Here is a 20886-nt window from a genome sequence, read left to right on the forward strand (position 1 = left end):
TAAACTAACATCCTTCAGATACAGGTAGAGGAATTCAAGCCACTACAATAAATACAATTATTTCAATCATCACTTTTTATATGGAGATTGCCAATGTGCAGGGTCTAGCATAGTTGCAGTGGCTGGGCACTGCAGAACTCCAGGGGACATTGTTTACATAGATTAGGATGCTGGGACGCTGTTCACATACATTACAATCTGAGTGATCAAATGCTCCAACCCAGAGGTATCTTTTTCACCCACCTCTTTTATGGCCTGTCAAGAACAAGCGTTACCAAGTTGTTTCTTCATTTTACTTTGTTTACACTTTTGAGGTGCTGCTGTGCTCAGGGTTCTTTTCTTGTTGAAGTAATAGAGATACACAAAGATAAATAACACGTAAATGTGTATTTTAATGGACAACATTAGAGTCTAGTAATTTCCTTTACAGACCCCAGATCTCAGTGGAGCCACAAACAAGATTAAGTTCATAACTGCATCTCCGTTCTCAAGGATGCTATCTTAACAAATGTGTTCAGGTTGGCCAAAAACCAGCAGCAGCATTTACTTACTGAAAGCCATATGGAAAAGCTGTACTCTTTCACTAGGTCACTTGGCAAACATTACCCTCGACGTTTCCTGATCTCAAGAGTGGGAAACCAGAAGGGAACCAAATCACTTCCTTCCCCACTTCCTAAAGAGCAATGTAGACCTCATCAGCTGGGCTTCAGGGTTCAGTAAACCCACATATTTCAGGATAAACTGGCTTGAGTTTATGAGTTATGAGTGGTGACTGCTTTTGTTACAGAGTTGAGGTGACAATATTGATCATTAAAACAAGCAAAATGAAAAGTGTTGGCATTCTTTTATGGCCATCTGTGACTTCAGTGTGCTGGTACTTAGTGTTCACAGGCAACTGAATGTTTGAACTAGTTCTTGGTTTTGCAGTGAAAAATGAAGGAAAGCATTCTTCTGCTTTTGTGTGTTTATTTTTTTCTCATAAACAACATGGTTAGAAATTATGACATTTAATCGTTTTAAATTCCATTGTCATGCCATATTTTGTTTCATGTATTTAGCATTTTCATATGTGAGACTATATCATAATTTAATTGTAAATTTAAGTTTGCTATCCCACTTCATGCATTCTTTTATTGTATTGTTAACTTTAAACCTTTCCATTTAATAAGATTCATAGATTTTTATTTTTCTGTAAGAAACTGATACATTATTTGACTTTTTTGGTTGCATTCCAACATTTTAACATTAGTATTGTAAAAAGAAATAAAATTTATTTTTATTTCCTTTAAGATTTTATAATAATTGTGCAGGATGAACATAAAGAATATGATATTCATGACTGGAATCAAAGATTATAAACATTTAGAACATGAATAATAGTTAATGTATTAAAACACATAGTTTTATATATATAATATATATAAACATAATAAATATGTTTTATTTATTATGTTGAATCACATGAAGTTTCTATTTTTGATAGAAAAAATCATCAAATTTTGGCAATCAGCTTATATTAGGTAATTCTGCACATTTTTGCTACCAGTTTAATGAAAATTAAATTGCGTGATAGTTAACCACCATAAATGAGTCAGCCCTTTGTGGATTACCTAAACCTAATACCAGTTCCTCTCTCTTTTGATTTAATGACTGCTTTCAGGCTGACTACTCAAGAAATCTATCTTAAGTGGTAATGAATGAAAGAAAACAATATCAATAAATTTAGATACCTAAAGTAAAAGTTCCGTATTTTATAAAACCCAGGAGTTAGAATAAAGGAGCAGTTAAGACGATGAATTAAATCTTATTTTGGGAGATTATCTGTATTTATTTACATGTGCTACTATGTCTCTAATCCCATATATAATAAACAATTGAGTAGGCTCTAAAATGCATGTTTCCAACAAATGATATCAAGATGATATTATATTTTTGAGAATTTCTGCAGATTTTTAGCTGAACAGAAAAAAGGTGGTCTACTACAAAACTTGAACTCTACTACAAAGCAAATCCGTAGTGTCAGTAGATATAAATTCTCATCAGTTCTGTCACTGGCAGCCTCTGTGACACAAGCAGGTGGCCTAACCTCTATGGAAGCAGTTTATTTGTTCACTTTACCGACATCTTAGTGCACATATGCATTCACACTTCTTAACAACAACTCTGATTCTCAGGTGCCCACCCCAGAGGTTAGGAACCATTGGATTATAAAAGCTCTGTTAACCCTTATTAGTCTCACATTCTAATTTCTATTAACGTAAGAGGTATTAGCACAATTGAGGAAAAGGAAATAGACTAACTGGAAATATGGAATCATTATAATGAAGATTCCAACCACTCAAGCTCATAATTACGTATGAGTTCTTTCCATTTGACTAGCGGCCAGAAACCAGAGAAGGTGGAATTGATGAGCCAGTGTGTCATGCTGGCAGTGGCTGCAGCCTGAAAGGAAAGTAATCCAGATGATTGTTTAATTGGATACTACTTAAAAAGAGGAGTTGAAACCCGCCAAGAAGTATGGTCCAGATTAAACATCTTTTCCACCATATTGGTTAAATAAAAACCCAAGGATGGTGCATTGATGGCCAACATCCATGAGTTTCCATTTTCACTGCCATGAAATTTCCTTTTAACCGTTCCCTGCCGGTCCTTGACAGTCTCTGTCAGCTTTACTTTTCAATGTTAAGTACTTTTTGGTGATGATTTTGCAATAGTATACTTATAATGAAAAATGAAAATGAATGAAATCCTAGCTACAAACATAATAACAGGAGGGTAATATTCAAGTGCTTCCTATGAAAGGCATTGCAGTGCAGTGCTTATGACAAAAACTGTCATGAGTCAGCCTGGACTTGAACCATCTTACATCATTTCTATCTTATATGTTATATAATTTATAAAGTATGTGTTATAAGTTTGGTTTAGTTATTGAAACTTTCTGTGATTCAGTTTCAGCACTTTTAAATTGGGTGGGATGGTATTGGGGTAGTAGTAAACATTACATAAGTTAATTTGTGGTTAATTTGTATAAAGACCTTATACCAGTGCTTGGCTTAAATGCCATATGTCTGAAACAGTAATTTGCTATTATTACTATTTCCTTCATGGCAGTTTTACAGAAAAGTGACTCTTTTTATATGACCTAACTAACTGAGCCCTGGCTCTTTCAAAGTAATGGATTTGGCTGAATTATCATAGCATGGTAAATTCTATCAATTTTACAAGAAGTGGCTCAGAAAAACAAATGGCATGCAATACATTTGCATCTGCAGTTATATCTGCATAAGACACTGAGCATAATTTTGGAGGTGAAATGACCAATTAAAGTATTTTGCTCCCTCTTTTCTTTTTTCCATTCTCTTGAGATTTTATTTTTAGGTCTTTTTCTCTGAGCTGTATGCATTGATATTTAATGATTGCCATTTTTATTCCTTTTGGAGAATTAATTGTTAAATATCAGGCAGAATACCTCCTTTAATTTCCCTTTGGAGTAATAAGATGGTACCAGTAACTGTTTCCTGAGATCTGTAGCAATGCCCTTTGTCAAAATGGAAGTACATTATAAAGCCAGAAAACCACTTATCAAGAGCTCTTAGAAAGAGTGTTTTATATTATATAAATATGTCAAATAATGAAAACATCCAAGAAGTGAATTGGTGCTGATTTGGCCTCAGGAAACTCTCACACAAAATGTTACAATAAATTCTAATCACCAAAGTACTTATCAAATTATAAAAAAGTTTTAATTACTAATTTTAATTACTTTATTCACAATGAGATAATTAGCATGAATAAGAATTACTCCCTTTTTCAGCTTTATTGAGGTATAATTAACAAAATTGTGTATGTTTAAAGTGCACATGATTTGATATACATATGCATATATCAACACAATCAAATTAATGAACATATTCATCATACATAGTTAACCATTGTGTGTGTATGTATGTATGCATGTGGTGAAGAAACTCAATACCTACCTTCCTAGTGAATTTCAAATAAAACTTCAGTATTATTAATTATAGTCACCATGCTGTACATTAGATCCTCAGAACCTATTCACTTATAACTGAAAGTTTGTACACTTCAAACAACATCTCCCAATTTTCCCCACTCGTAATCCCGATAACTGTTCTTCTATTCTTTGCTTCTATGAGTTCCACTTTTTCAGATATCACATATAAGTGATACCATACAGTATGGGTATTTCTATATCTGGCTTATTTTATTTAGCATAATGTTCTTTAGGTGCATCCATGTTGTTGCAAATGGAAGGATTTCATCTCTTTTAAGGCTGAATACTATCCCATTTTGTGTGTGTGTGTGTGTGTGTGTGTGTGTGTAACATTTTCTTTCTTCATTCATCCATTAATAGGTACTTAGGTTGGTTCTACATCTTGGCTGTTGTGAATAATGATGATATGAACAAGAGAGTGCAGATATCATATCAAGATACTGACTTAATTGCCTTTAGATATATATTCAGAAGTGGATTTGCTGGATTGTATAGTAGTTCTATTTTTCATTTTTTGAAGAACCTCCTTACTGTTTGCCATACTTGCTGAATCAATTTACATTACCATTCCCACTAACAATGTAAAAGGGATCTGTTTTCTTTTCTTTTTTTTTTGAGACGGAGTCTCACTCTGTTGCCTAGGCTGGAGTGCAGTAACACAATCTCAGCTCACTGCAACCTCTGCCTCTCGGGTTCAAGCGATTCTCCTGCCTCAGCCTCCTGAGTAACTGGGATTGCCGGCACCCGCCACCATGCCCGGCTAATTTTTTGTATTTTTAGTAGAGATGGGGTTTCACTATGTTGGCCAGGATGGTCTCGAACTCCTTCCTGATCTACCTGCCTCAGCTTCCCAAAGTGCTGGGATTACAGCCACTGCACTGAGTCTAGGGATCCCTTTTCTTAACACCATCACCAACACTTGTTATCCCTTGTCTTTTTTATAATAGCCATTCTAACAGCAATATGTCATTGTAGTTTTAATTTGCATTTCCCAGATGATTAGTGAGATAAAGCAGCTTTTAATACACCTGTTGGGCATTTGTATGTTTTCTTTGGAAGAATGTTTATTCACACCCCTTGCCCATTTTCTAACCAGGTTATTTCATTTTTTGCTATTAACTTGTATGAGTTCCTTATATATTTTTAATATTAACCCCTTGTCAGATACAAGGTTTGCAAAACCATCTCCCATTTCATAGCTTGCCTTTTTATTTTGTTGATTGTTTCTTTCGCAGTACATAAGTTTCTTACTTTGATGTTATCCCATTTGCTTATTTTTAATTTTTTTTGCCTCTGCTTTTGCTGTCTTATACAAAAAATCATTGCCAATACGAATATCAAGGAGATTTTTCCCTGTTTTCTTATAAGAGTTTTATGATTTCAGGCCTTACATTTAAGTCTTTAATCCATTTTGAGTTAATATTTGTGTATGATGTAGGAGTCTAATTTCTTTCTTTTGCATGTGGATATTCATGTATCGCAATGCCATTCTCTTTGTATTCTTAGTGCTTTTGTCAAAGATTAGTTGACTATCTGTATGGGTTTATTTCTGGCTCTCTGTTCTATTGGTCTGTGTATCTCATTTTTATGCCAGTAGCATACTGTTTTGATTACTATAGCTTTGTAGCATAATTTGAAATCAGAAGGTATGACACCTCCAGTTTTGTTCTTTTTTACTTTTTAAGGACAAGTGTCTTTCTCTGTCACCTGGGCTGCAGTGCAATGGCTTAGTCATAGCTCACTGCAGACTCAAACTCCTGGACTCAAGCAATCCTCCCACCTCAGCTTTTGGAGTTGCTGGGGCTATAAGCATGTACCATCAGACCCAGCTAGTTATTAATTTTTTATATATAAAAACAAGGTCTCACTATGTTACCCAGGGTGGTCTGGAACTTCCAATCTCAAGAGATCCTCCTACCTTGGTCTCCCAAAGCACTGATATTTTAGGCATGAGATACTGTGCCTGGCCCTGCTGTACTTTTCCAAGATTCATTTGGCTATTCACCATCTTCTACAGTTTTATATTAATTTTAGAAATGTTTTTCTGATTTCTTTGAAAAAATGCCATTGGAATTTTTATAGGGATTACATTGAATCTGTAGATTTATTTGGGTAATATGGACATTTTAACAGTATCAATTATTCCCATCTCTGAAGATGGGAAGCATTCCATTTATTTGTCTCTTCAGTTTCTTTCATCAACATCTTACAATTTTTAGTGTACAGATCTTTTACCTCTGGTTAAATTTATTCCCAAGAATTTTATTCTTAATTATTCTTTTGTAAATGGGATTGTTTTTATTCTTTTTTAGATGGTGTATTATTAGTATGTAGAAACACAGCTAACTTTTGTATGTTGATTTTTTTGTCTTGCAACTTTACTCAATTTGTTTATTAGTTCTAACAGTTTTTTGGTTTTTTTTTTTTGATGGAGTCTTTAGGGTTTCCTATATGTAAGATTATATTATCTGCAATCAGAAACAGTTTTTCTTCCTTTCTGATTTGGATATCTTTTATTTCATTTTCTTGCCTAATTGCTCTGGCTAGACTTTCAGTACCATGTTAAATAGAAATGATGAGAGTGGGCATCTTTTCTTGTTCCTGATCTTAAAGTAAAAGTTTTCATCTTTTCGTTGTTAAGTATGATGTTGGTTGAGAGGTTGTTATATATAGCCTTAGTTCTTTTGAGGTACATTTCTTCTGTACCTAATTAGTTGAGAGTTTTTATCGTGGAATAATGTTGAATTTTATCAAATGCTTTCTCTGCATTTGAGATGATCATATGATTTGTATCCTTTATTCTCTTAATGTGATGCATCACATTTATTGATTTGTGTAAGCTAACATATCCTTGCTTCCCAAGGATAAATGTCATTTGATCATGGTATTCTTTTAAAGTGCTATTAATTTGGTTTGGTAACATTTTCTTAAAAATGTTTGTATTTATATTCATTAGGAATATTGACCTATGATTTTCTTTTTTTATAGTATCCATATTTGGCTTTAGTATCAGAATAACGCTAGCTTCTTAAAATGAATTTGGAGGTATCCTCTCCTGAATTTTTAGAAGAATTTGGGAAGGATTGATACTAATTCCTCTTTAAATCTCTGATATAATTCACTTGTGAAGCTATCAGGTTTTGGGCTTTTCTTTAGAGGTTTTTACTCATGATCGGTCTGTTCAGGTTTTCTACTTCTTCATTATTCAGTCTTGGTAACTTGTATGTTTCTAGGAATTTATGCTTATTCCAGGTTATCCAATTTGTTGGAATATTATTATTCAGAGTAGTCTCTTATGACCCTTTGTATTTCTGTGGTATCAGTTGTAATGTCTTCCCTTTTATTTATAATTTTATTTGAGTCCCTTCTTTTTTCTTGGTCGGTATGGCTAAAGGTTTATCAATTTTGTTTATATTTTCAAAAAATGAAGTTTTAGCTTTGTTGGTATTTCATTGTTTTATTAGTCTCTATTTGATTTATTTTTGCTCTGATCTTTGTTACATCCTATCTTCTACTAACTTTGGCATTAGTTAGTTTGTTCTTCTTTTCCTAGTTCCTTGAGGTATAAAATTTAGTGTTTTATTTGGGATCTTTCTTTATTCTTATTATAGGCAGTTATGATTATAAACTTCCCTCTTAGAACTGTATTTGCTGTATCCTATCAGTTTGGTACGTTCTGTTTTTATTTTTTGTGGTCTCAAGATACTTTCTGATTTCCCTTTTGATTTCTTCTGTGACCCATTGGTTGTTCAGGTAGCATGTTGTTTAATTTTCATATGCTTGTGAATTTTACAAAATCTTCCTGTTACTGATTTCTAGTTTCATACTATTGTGGTCAGAAAAGATAAAGTGCTGTTTTGTGGCTTAACATATGATCTTATCCTGAAGAATGTTCCATGTGTGCTGGAGAAGAAGGTTCATTTTGCTGCTTCAGATGGAATGTTTTGAATATATTTGTTAGTCATTTGGTGTATGGTGTTATTCAAGTCCATTGTTTCGTTGTTGATTTTGATCTGTATGATCTATACATTGTTGCAAATAGAAGTTGAAGTCCCCTATTATTATTGTATTGCTGTCTCTTTTTTTCAGTTCTGTTAGTAGTTGCCTTGCATGTTTAGATGCCCTGGTACTGGATACATATATATTCAAAATTGTTACATTCTCTTTATATATTGACCCTTTGTTATTATATAATGACCATCTTTGTTTCTTGTAACAGATTTTGACTGAAAGTCCATTCTGTCTAATTTAAATATATCTACCCCTGCTGTCGTTTGGTTACCATTTGATTAGAATATCTTTTCCCATTCCTGCATTTCAGCATATGTGTGTCCTTTAGTCTAAAATGATTCTCTTATAGGCAGCTTATAATGGGCTCTTGTTTTTGCTTTTTGAATCTATTCAGCCACTCTGCATTTTTAGATTAAAGAATGTAATCCATTTACATTTAAACTAATTATTGATAGGTAAAGACTTATATTTCCACTTTTTAAAATGTTTTGCTATTCTTCTGTTCCTTTCTTTTACTCCTGCTGTCTTTCTTTGTATTTTGATGATTTCCTATAATCTTATATTTTTAATTCCTTTCTTTTTGTCTTTTTTGTATCTACTAGAGGTTTTTTCTTTGTGGTTACAATGAGGCTTGCGTAAAAGATCTTATAACATTCCATTTTAAGTTGATAAGAACTTGACTTCAGTTGCATACAAACACTCTACACTTTTGCTCCCCAGTCAACATTTTATGCTATTGATGTCACACTGTGCATCTCTTTATACTGTATATCTTTAACAAACTATTGTATCTATAGTTATTTTTAATACTTTTGTTTTTTAACTTTTACTCTAAAGTTACAAGTGGTTTATATACAACTATTACAATATTCTGAACTTGACTATATTTTTAACTTTACTAGTGAATTTTATACATTCAGATATTTTTATTTTGTTAATTAGCATCTTTTCAGTTCAATTTAGCATTAAGTTCTACCTTCATCATTCTTTTAAAAGTCAGATCTAGTGGCAATGAATTCCCTTAGCCTTAGCTTCTATGGAAAATTCCTTCTCTCTCCTACATTTCTGAAAGACAGCCTTGTTGGATATAGTGTTCTTTTTTAACTCTTCGTTTCCTGAACACTTTGAATATATCATTCCACTCTCTCCTGGTTTTCAAGGTTTTTTATGGAGATGTTCACCAATAGTTTTATCAGGGTACCCTTCTTTGTGAGTCTCTTTTCTCTTGCTGCTTTAAAGTTTCCCTCTTTATTGAAGACTTTTGTCAATTTGATCATAAAGTATTCCCTCTCTATCTGTGAGGAATACATTCTAAGATCCCCAGTGGATGCCTGAAACTGTGGATAGTACTGAATCCAGTTGCCATCATTTGGAACCTGTTTCTGTTCATGTCTTCTACAAACAAATTTAATGCCTTTTCCATCTTTGCTTATCACACATTGTGACCATAACTTCTGCAGTCTGAGGTACAACAGCAAATGGAAACTAGTATGAATTTCCATTTTTTCTTCTTAATTTCATGGGTAGAAGATTTGTTCTTACTATGGATCTTGGGAAACTCAGCATATCATTTTTTTTTTCTTTCTTTATTAAGTCAAGAGCTTTCACCTTTCCACTTGATGGCTTTTCTTTGGCATATCCAAATTGCCAGCATCACTACTGTTGTGCTTTGGAGCCGTTATTAAGTAAAATAAGTATTACTTGAACACAAACTGCAATACCACCACAGTTAATCTGATAACAGATGGCTACTAAGTGACTAAATGACTGTTAGCATACTCAGTGTCATATGCTGGAAAAAGGGATAATCCACATCCTGGACAAGAAAGAGCAGGATAAAGTAAGATTTCATCACTCTGCTCAGAACAGAATGCAATTTAAAACTTGTGAATTATTTCTGGAATGTTCCGTTTAGTATTTTCAAACTGTGGTTGACAGACTGTAGGTAAATGAAAGCATTGAAAGTGAAACCACAGATAAAGGGGAACTACTGTAATATGTCTCAGAAAAATATTCTCTGGGTGGGTCCTTCTTTAGATTCTTTGAGCTTCATGAATCTGGATGTCTATATCCCTCTGGGAAGTTTTCAGACGTTATTTCTTTAAGCCTTCTGTTTCTTTCTCTCTTCTCCTGTGACTTTCATGAATTGTGTATTTATTATCTTGATGATACCCATAGGTTAGTATGCTCTCTTTCTATATATATTGTATTTATTTATTTATTTATTTATTTGAGACAGGGTCTTGCTCTGTCACCCAGACTGGAGTTCAGTGGTGTGATCTTGGCTCACTGCAACCTTTGCCTCCCAGGCTCAAGTGATTCTCCTGCCTCAGCCTCCTGAGTAGCTGGGACTGCAAGTGCAGGCCACTATGCCTGGCTGATTTTTCTTTCTTTTTTTTTTTAAGAGACAGGGTTTCACTGTATTGCCCAGGCTGGTCTCGAACTCCTGACCTCAAGCAATCCACCTGCCTTGGCCTCCCAAAGCGCTGGGATTACAGGCATGAGCCACTATGCTCGGCCTACTATGCTGTCTACTCTTTTTTAATTGTCGTTTCTCTAACTGGCTAATTTCATGCGACCTGTCTTTAAGTTTGATATTTTTTTCTTCTGCATGATTAAATATGATATTGTAGCTCTCTTTTGAATTTTTCAGTTCTGTTATTGTATTCCTCAATCCAGGATTTCTGTTGTTTTTTTTTTTTTTGGTTCCTATTTTTTATTAACTTCTAATTTTGTTCATGCATTGTTTTTCTGATTTCATTTAGTTGTCTGTTTCCTCTTCCATCCCATTGATCTTCTTTAATATGATTGTTTTGAATTCTTTGTCAGACAGTTCATAGATGTCAATTTCTTTGGGGTTGTTACTGGCGCTTATTAGTTTCCTTTAGTGGTGTCATGTTTATCTGATTGTTTATTATCTGTATAGCTTTGCATTTGTATCTGCATTTGAAGGAACAAATACCTGTTCAAGTCTTTACAGATTGGCTTTGGCAGATATTGACCTTCTCCTGTAGGGTTCCCAGCCTGTTAGGATTGGTTCTGGGACCACAGTCGACTGGAATTTTAACTGGGTCACGAGACTTTTGCTGGTTCTTACGAGGAGCAGAGTGTATATGGATCCTGTCTGGTCTCAAGACAGATTGGACTTTGGGCAGTAGAACAGACACTAGGGCAAGGGTGTGCTTTAGATTCCACAGTTGGCTCCACAGATGGTAGGCCCATTACCAGGTATACTATTCGGTGTCTTTCTTTCCAGGTTCTTAGGAGGGCTCCCACTGGGTCACTAGGAGGATCCTTGGTCAGGCAGAACTGGTCTTGGACTATGGCTGAGAGGGGCTAGAACTGAGTTACAGAGTGTGCTTCAGGGTCCACAGCTGAGTTCAGTGTTTTTAGGTCTCTCTCCAGGGTCACAGACAAATGTACCTCCTGCCAGGTTCTTGATTGGGCAAGACTGCCCCTGACTGCAGCCGAGCAGGGCTGGAGCTGGGTCACAGGTCTACTTCAGGATCTACATTCAGCCTGAGGCCTATTTCTGGGAGCATGGATGACCATGTTTTCTATAAAGTCCCTTGGTGGGCAGAACTGCTTTCAGATCACAGCTGAGAGGAGCTGGAACCAAGTTAAAGGGCTCTTTCAGCATCTGCAGTGGGACCAAGTTGGTGGGACTGCCACCAGGGCATGAATGAGCATATCTCCTGGCAGGTCTCTGTGTGGGCAGAAATGCTCTCAGACTACAGATGAGAATGGCTACAGCTGAATTACAGGGCCTCTTTAGGGTCCACAGCTGGGGCTGAGATCAGCCGATCTGTTGTACAAAGTGCATGTGGGCATGACTCCTCCCTCATTCCTTGGTGGATGATTCTGGTGGCAGGACGAAGGCCAAATGGAGTTGTAGCCAAGTTCATAGGGGGATGAGGCTGTTTCTGGGTCTGTATCCAGGACCGCTGTTCATAAGCCTGGCGACTGGGTAAATGCCTGCCCTCTCAGACAGCCCTGATCAGTCTTGGACTTCGTATCTGAATCCAAAGCTCGAAAAAGGCACTTTTGTCCATAGATAGCTGCCAAATTGTTGTTCTGTGGGAGGATATGAGTAGAGGATCTCCTATTCTGCTATCTTGCTGACTCCTAGAATAGTTCCTTTATAAATATTGTAATAGATGAGGTTTCTAATTTCTCAGCAGACACTTATTCCAAACTCCTAGACTTTCACACCTAAAAATGTTCCTCTGAATAAATATTTAATTTTACAGTATCAGTGTACATTTTTAGACCTATGAAGTAACATTAGAGTATTAATTCTTCTCAATCAACTGTCTTTACTAAAGGGGGTTCCAGGTGAAAATACAGTAATGATATTAAAAATACCACAGAGCCTGTGGACTACAGGTTCTGACCAATAGAATAGACACTGGCTATAGAACTAGAGTGAGGTACTACAGTACCCTTGTTTCACCAGAGGTTAACCAGGCAGTGGTGGATAACAGGGAGGTGAAAGGCTCTGTGAAGGAGGCTGGGGAGAAAAAGAAAGTGGGACATGAGAAAATTGGAGCCCCAACTATTTACCAACCTATACAGCCATATGAGTGCATCCTGTAAAGTGTATATATTTATAGCATCCTTGTGAGAAATGCATTTGAAAAGCCAAGAATGATAAGAAAATACCCTTATTACCAAAAAACTTTGCATAATAATCAATATTTTATTCTTCATCAAGGTTGTTACATTCCTTCATGAAAAAAGAAATTGTGGTGATTTCATTCAGAGTTGTTCGAGGTTTCTCAAGCTCAAGAAAACAAAATCAAAAACACATAGACTTAACCTGGAGAAAATTTTGCTTATGTCCCACTATTCTTTTTATATAATACTTGCAATTTCTATCTATTGAGTTATAATAATTAGTTAGAACTTCTCCCATACTTATTTAATTCATTTGAATTTCTGTGATCAAAGTTACTCTACACCATAGCAGGAGACAATCTGTACTTTATATTTTAGAGGTCATGAGTCAAATTCTTTTGAAAGTTTGCAATTTTAATAAAATAATGAGGTTTAATAGGAATGTTTATTTTCTAAAATTTTAAAAAATAACGTATCTTTCCATTCATGAGGAGAAAAAAATATAAGAAGTGTTTCTTTATATCCATTATATTAAAGTATAACTTGCCTCAAATAAGAAATTGTGAAAAGGAAAACCAAATTTTTGGCTTAGAGGTTTACAGTATGTACAATTGAAAAGAGAATTCTATGAAGATTCATATTATTTTTATGAGTTTCTTAATTATTATAAGACATTAGAGGGCAAAAATGGTTTTGTTAATTGCCAAAATGGATATGTGTTCTACAATGTTATTTCACCTCTATGTTTTTTCTTCTGTTTTCCTTTATTTCCCTTTTCTTTCTTGCATTTTTATCTGATTAAATTTATTTCAAATAATTGCTTTTTCTTCTTATAATTCTAGACAATATCTAGGCATCGATATAGCCCTGAAAAGCACAGGCTTAACTACATTATGGACAATTCTCTGGCAGGTTAAATTTTCATCACCCACATTTCAGATCTACTTTAAAAATCAGCATTAAAGACTAATTTGAGTATTTTTCTGATTGTTAAAAATGCTTTAGTTTCAACTAACCCTTGTTGAACTCCATCTGTGTATACTTATGCAAGATTTTATGGGGGCTACAAAGATATATAAGAGAAAATGTCAGGCTCCTAGTATCTTATCTAGCAGGGAGCAGATGCTCTGACATGGAGAGAGGTCACTAGACCACAAGCCATGGATGATATATGTCCTATGAGAACAGGCTAGATTTTTGGCTTTTAGAGGTGGTCCCTGTATGGAGTTTATCAAGTCTTGGAGATGGTGATGAGTCTGGTCTAACTATCCTTCTCTTTTGTAGAAGGATAATGGAATCCAAAGATTTCCTCACCTATTCACCATCTGCCTTATCTTCTTACACTGCATGTCCACTACCCTTGGTAAACAACGTACAGGTTTACTATGAGCTACACACCAATGTTTTCTTGGGACAGTTACTGCACTAACCAAAGTCATTTTTAACATTGTTGTTGTTAATTATTTGTTCCATAATTATTATCTTAATGTTCTTTAGGGAAAATTGCTTTTGAAAGAAGGCATTTAATTTTTTTTTCTTTTTTCTTTTGAAATGGAGTCTCACTCTGTCACCCAGGCTGGAGTGCAGTGGCGCAATCTCGGCTCACTGCAAACTCCGCCTCCCAGGTTCAAGCGATTCTCCAGCCTCAGCCTCCCAAGTAGCTGGGACTACAGGCGCACACCACTGTGTTTGGCTAATTTTTTTGTATTTTTAGTAGAGACAGGGCTTCACCATGTTGGACAGGCTTGTCTCGAACTCCTGACCTCAGGTGATCCACCCGCCTTGGGCTCCCAAAGTGCTGGGACTACAGGCATGAGCCACCATGCCCGGCCAACTTTTTTCATCTTCCTTTTGGCTAATATACCTTAGGGTAGGTACTTGCCAAGGGGCAGACATTTAATACAGCACAGATAACATGCACTCTCTAGTATCTATATTTTATGCCTTATGTTCTTTAATGAGTGCCTTGTTCCTTACAGGACAGTTCTTTTTACTCTGACGTCTGTGGTTGTACTTGTGATTACAACGGACTGGATCAGCTGGGACAAGCTGAATCGGGGATTTTTACCCAGTGATGAAGTTTCCAGAGCATTCCTTGCTTCTTTTATCTTGGTCTTTGACCTCCTTATTGTGATGCAGGTAAGTGTATTTCCCTCCCCTCACCGAAGCTGCTGCATGCTCTGTTCCCAGTATAACAAACAGGATATGGCAACAGGCTCCAGAAATCTAAATAAGTACAGCGTTTACAGTTACTATTGATGGGGCATTCTCTGTTTATATTTTCAGCTATTATACTGGGAGGGAAAGCCAACTGGACTTTTATAAGAGGGGCACCAAAAATGTGTTTTATGAACATTGCAAGGTGGGCCCCTAGAAACCATATAGCACGTTGGTATTTTCTGCCTAGGCTTTAGGGGAAAACACACTCGGAAACAAAAACCAAAAAACCCTGTCATTTAGTAAATGGAAAGCTGCAGACATGAGGACGATATAAAAGCAGCAAAGCAGGAAAAAGCAATTGTCAAAGCAACTCAGGGTTTTATAGCAGTTGAAATGGAGTGATGTAAAAATTCTTTTTCTGGTTATGGAAATTGTTACTTTCTTTCAGTATTCACCGGAGATCATTCCATTTTCATGTAAACCATATTTCTGCCCTGCTTAGCAACAGATTTTTCATACAATAGCATCACACTAACCAGTGTTACTCATGTAATCTGGTGTGACTGTTTGGGGTTTTAGGAATATTCTTTTGAATGGGGCAGAAAGAGACACCAGCTATTTCTTGCTCATTAAATATCCATCCATTTGTTAGACATTTTCTTATTGCTTTCATAAGGCAATTTTTTTTCCCTCCTGAGGCGTTGTAAGTCACCAGACCAAAGACTACGATTACTGAAGGAATACTCCATTGTATTCTGAATTTATGTGAGATTTCACAGGATAGCAGATTGGTTTTCTCATTTCTGGAGGCAAAAAGAGGCCTTTATGAGAGATTTTCAGTGTTGTCTCAAAAGAGAATAGAAGTTTATTTATTGATTTGTTTTTTTTTAATTTGTTAAATAATATATCTTGGGCATTAGGTTCAAGATGGTTCTTTGAGTATATTACTATTTTAATGGATAATATTTTAAAATACACTATCATTTAAAAAATTATTTAAAGAGATAAAACGGAATATTTTTGTCACATTTGAAAATCGATAAATTTCGTATTTCCTGAAATAGCAATGGAAAAAACTTTCCAGTCTGACTTTGAGTCAGACAGCATTGGCAGGTTCTAGATCTGCCTCTCACTAAGCTGTAGGACGTCCCATGGATATCTACAGAATTGAATTTTTAGCACTTATGCAATAATTTATCATGCGTTACTTATATAAAGGCTATTTTTATCTTCCTCTATTTCCTAACTAATATAATTTCTCGTGTAAAATGTCCACATTGGCCAGATGGCCTACTGATACCTCTCTGAACCCATCTTAAAGTCAATGGTATTAGTAGCCAAGTAGACTGTTGTCTAATTGAATTTGCTTACATTCATATATTTGAGAGCATAAATTCTTTGATTGTCCGTTACCATCCTCATGCTTCCACTCTATTTGTGTAAGTTTTAAGTACTCTTCCAATAAGTTCACTAAAATCAAGGACTTCAAGTGGGAAAATATAACATTGTAATTTACAGATATTATGGATTCACTCAAAAACTGCTTAATAAAGACAGACGGAAGAAAGAAAGGATAGTCAGGATTTACATAGGCAGAGTCAGCAAAGGGGAAGGGAAAGACATTATAGATGAAAAAATATCATAACAATGTAAAATGTCAATAACATGCTGAAGTGTTCAGAGAGTAGTCAGAGCACCAAATGACCGATGATGAAGAGTTTATGCTGAGGAATATTTAAGTTTGGACCATTTTGGCTACAAGTAGCAATAACCCTACCAAGCTAATTTAATCAAAGGAGGAATGTATTGCTGCATTTTAGGGATATCCTACCCAATTCAAGAGGAAGGATGTAGTTGCCTCTAGGGACACATGAAAGCAGAGACCAGGGTGTAACAGGGAATCCAGACCTAGCCTTTATTTTCCATATCTTATCTTTTTTGTTTTTGCCTTCTCTTTTTTTTTTGTCTCTTATTGTAAAGCAGCCTTTCCAGGTTTCTCGTTCAAATGGAAGAAAATGGCTACTGCCAACACCTTAGAGGGCAATCACCCTCTGTCTGTCAGGCCTGATTCCAGATTTCCTAGGAAGGAATTGGAGAAACTCATGGGCTCAGCGTGGGAGGCTATGGTGATGAGGTCATCTGAAAGAAAAGGGGAGAGAGGTTGGGCTGTAACTCCAAATTAATAGGTTTCTAATATAAAAATAAGTAAAAAAATTAGCCCCCAAATTTAGGTCTGTTAACTTTTTCTTTTCTGTCTCCCCTAACACTAAGTCAGCTAGCCAGGCCTACTGATTTATCTTTCTCTATGCTTTTAATATCATTCTTCTTTCTCATTTCCTTGCCACCATTCCAGTCTTGACTCCCCTCTATACTATTGTAATCTCCTGTGGATCTTCTGCCACCACACATCCATGTCCCTTCGTACCATATGCCCTATGCAGCTCTTCTTCATAACCTTCCAGTTAGAAATGTCATGTTGTACACTTCTCAGCCGTAGATATTGTCCATGACTCCTCATTGTCCAAGAGGAGAGTCCAGCCTCTGTGAGCTCTCTGAGTGCCCTCCATGGTCTGGCCCTGACTCTGTATTCTCCCACGTCTTCTATGCTCCAGTTCCACCCAGATCAACATATTTGCTGCTGGGCATTTGCCCACAGCATACTTATTCCCCAGTGTCAGGAGTCTCTTGTTCCTCTACAGATTGTGCCTTTTCTGTTCTGCTCATTTAGATCCTATCATTGGAGACCATTTCAACTCTCTCTTCATTAAAGCCATGCGATCACTTCCTCTTGAGAACTCCTGTAGCACTTTTTACCTGAACTGCAATTCAACATGTCACTTTTTCCTTATAACTCCTCGTATCCCTGGAGCTTCCCAAGCCAAGTGCCTTACATGGCAGGAGTAGGCCCAGAGTAATAACTGCTTGATGAGGATAAAGAAGTGACAGCTCAGCACTCAGTCTTGTGCAAACTGTATCCCTCTTTGTGAGCATCATGTAGAAGTTGTAGAACCTAGTACATGTGGTAAGAGAGTTAATTTAGGCAACAGAGCCCCAGAAAGCATATGTACTCAAGACATTTGAAAATATATAAGACAGATATCTTAACAAGTTCACAACCAACTAAACTGTGTTCTAATTCATCCCATATTTACATATTTCAGATGAAAGAAAAATAAAGAAGTAAAATTAGTGTCACTAAAACACCTGTCCTTATTAGAATTATTTAAATGATTTGAAAGCAGTCGATCCTAGGTTTTTTATTGGTAGGAAAATTCCACTTCTACTATAGAAAGGTACTGTAATTTATTTTTTTTTTCTGACACGGAGTTTCACTCTTGTTGCCTAGGCTGGAGTGCAATGGCGTGATCTCGGCTCACTGCAACCTGCGCCTCCCGGGTTCAAGCAATTCTCCTGCCTCAGCCTCCCGAATAGCTGGGATTACAGGCATGCGCCACCACACCTGGCTAATTTTGTATTTTTTTTTTTTTTTTAGTAGAAATGGAGTTTCTCCATGTTGGTCAGGCTGGCCTCAAACTCCCAACCTCAGGTGATCCACCCACCTCGGCCCCCCAAAGTGCTGGGATTACAGGCGTGAGCCACTGTGCCCGGCTGGTATTGTAATTTTTTTTAAAAAGAAACCATTAGAATTTGGTGCTACTTTTGTAAAGTTCTTTTTATTATTTTTAATAAAATTAGCAGGCCAGTTCTGAATACTTTTAGAGAAAGTAAATCATTAATTTTTATAGATATTTACTAAATAGGATTTTTCTACCTTTATTGTTGTATCACATTTTTCTGTGGTTTTAGTAAACTCACTAGAACTAGGGCATAAACAGATACCAGCAAAATGTAATGTGATTCACACATGCTACGTACAGGACACAAGAAATAAATTGTAGAGAAAACATTTTTCTAAGGAAAACTTTATCTCAGTTTCTATTAAGTATTTGTAATTATGTCATTTGATTTATATATATCCCTTTATTTCTTTGCATAAGTATTTGACTTGTAGCATAGCCCACCCACCTACTGCATAAGTATTTGACTTGTAGCATAGCCCACCCACCTACCTTCTTTGCTAGGTTAAGGAAAAGATTCAGGTAATGGATACCCTAAAAGTGCTGACTTCACCACTACACAATCTATCCATGTATGAAAATTATATTTGTACCCCATAAATTTACACAATTTTTTTAAAAAGAGTTAAAATATGTTTGTAAACAAAGAAAAAAAGTGGGACAAATGGAGCAAAATATCCAAATAGAAACTTCCAGTGATCGTCCGCCTATAGGAGCATGAAATTTAGCAACAGTTCATATAAGAAAGTACCTCCATAAGAACCAAAAATCAGATGAATGATCACAGTGCTTGGTTTTAACATTATATTAGGAAAGAGGCACTGAATAGGGTAGGAGAGACAGCCTTGAATTGCTGATACCTCTCTTCCCCCATCCCCCAGCAGTGGCCACGTGGCACAGAATCTATATGCTTAGGGGAGGGAGGAGAGCACAGTGACTGTGGGACTTTGCACTGGAACTTAGTGCTGCCTGTCATAGCAGAATGCAACACAGGGCAAAATTCAGCCAGCACACATAGAGAGCATCTAGATCAGCCCTAGCCAGAGGGGAATTTCTGGTAGCCTCCCAACTGCAGGCTAAAGTGCTTTGGGATCCAAATAAATTTGAAAGGCAGTCTAGGCCACAAGGACTTGGAATTTCTTGGCTAGTCCTTGTGCTGTGCTGAGCTTGGAGGCAGTAGACTTTGTGTCATGCGACCTAGTGAGACACTAGCCACGGTGGCCAAGGGAGTGCTTGAACCACTCCTTCTTCAATCCCTAGTAGTGCAGCTCGCAGCTCCAGGACAGACTCCTTTCCTCTGCTTCAGGAGAGGAGAGGAGACAGTAAAGAGGACTTTGTCTTGCAACTTGGATACTAGCTTACCACAGTAGAATAGGACACCAGGCAGAGTCCTGAGGCCCCCATTTCAGGTTCTACCTCTGGACAACATTTCTGGGCCAGAAGGGAACTCACTGACTTGAAGGGAAGGACTCAGTCCTGGCAAGATTAATCACCCACTGTCTAAAGGGCCCTTGGGCCTTAAATGAACATAAGGAGTAGCTAGGCAGTACTCACTGCAGCCTTGAGTGACATCCAGAGCCATGCTGGTTTCAGGTGAAACCCAAACATCCCCACCTGTGGTGGCCATGGCAAGATATTCCTTCTACTTGAGGAAAGCAGAGTGAAGAGTAAAGGGGACTTTGTCTTGCAGCTTGGGTACCAGCTCATCCACAGTGGTGTAGAGCACAGAGTTGGCTCCTGAGGTTCCTGACTCCAGGCCTTGGCTCCTAGATGGCACTTCTGGACTCATCCTGGGCCAGAGGGGAGCCCATTCCTGAAAGGAGAGAGCCAGGCCTGGCAGCATTTACCATAAGCTGACTAAACAGCCATTGGATCTTTTGTGAACATCAGCAGTAGCCAGGCAGTACTTGCCATGGGCCTGGGGCAGTGGTAACCATGAGGAAAGACTCTTCCTTCTTGACACTGGCTTTGGCAAAGAATTTATGACTAAGTCCCCAAAAGCAATTGCAACAAAAACAAAAATTGACAAGGAGACCTAATTAAACAAAAGAGCTTTTGTACAGAAAAAGAAGTAGGAGAGTAAAAAGACAACCCACAGTATTGGAGAAAATATCTGCAAACTATGCATCCAACAGAGGTCTAATATCTAGAATTTAAAAGATACTTAAACCACTCAACAAGCAAAAAACAGATAATCCCATCTAAAATTGGGCAAAAGAACATGAACAGACACTTCTCAAAAAAAAAAAAAAAGACAATCAAGCAGCTAACAAGCATATGAAAAAATGCTCATTATCACTAATCATCAGATAAATGCAAATCAAAATTGGAATGACATACCATCTCACAGCTGTCAGTCTGACCTATTATAAAAAAGATTAAAAAGAATAACAGATGTTGGCAAGGCTGCAGAGAAAAGGGAATGCTTATGCACTAATGGTGGGAATGTAAATTGTTTGACCACTGTGGAAAGCAGTTTGGAGATCTCTCAAACAGCTTAAACAG

The 20886-nt window shown here is 36.7% G+C and overlaps 1 protein-coding gene across 5 annotated transcripts in view; it reads left to right on the forward strand.

Annotated features, from left to right (window-relative positions):
- TMEM117 (transmembrane protein 117) overlaps positions 1-20886 on the forward strand; it is a 566844-nt gene that overhangs the window by 453909 nt on the left and 92049 nt on the right. For all 5 annotated transcript variants that reach the window (XM_032173767.2, XM_058426718.1, XM_058426715.1 and 2 more), the window contains one exon: positions 14623-14782. In XM_032173767.2, the coding sequence (XP_032029658.1) occupies positions 14623-14782 (160 nt within the window). The remainder of the gene's footprint in view (positions 1-14622; positions 14783-20886) is intronic.

The sequence above is a fragment of the Hylobates moloch genome, unplaced genomic scaffold (genome assembly GCF_009828535.3).
Source record: "Hylobates moloch isolate HMO894 unplaced genomic scaffold, HMol_V3 SCAFFOLD_13, whole genome shotgun sequence".
Taxonomy (NCBI): domain Eukaryota; kingdom Metazoa; phylum Chordata; class Mammalia; order Primates; family Hylobatidae; genus Hylobates; species Hylobates moloch.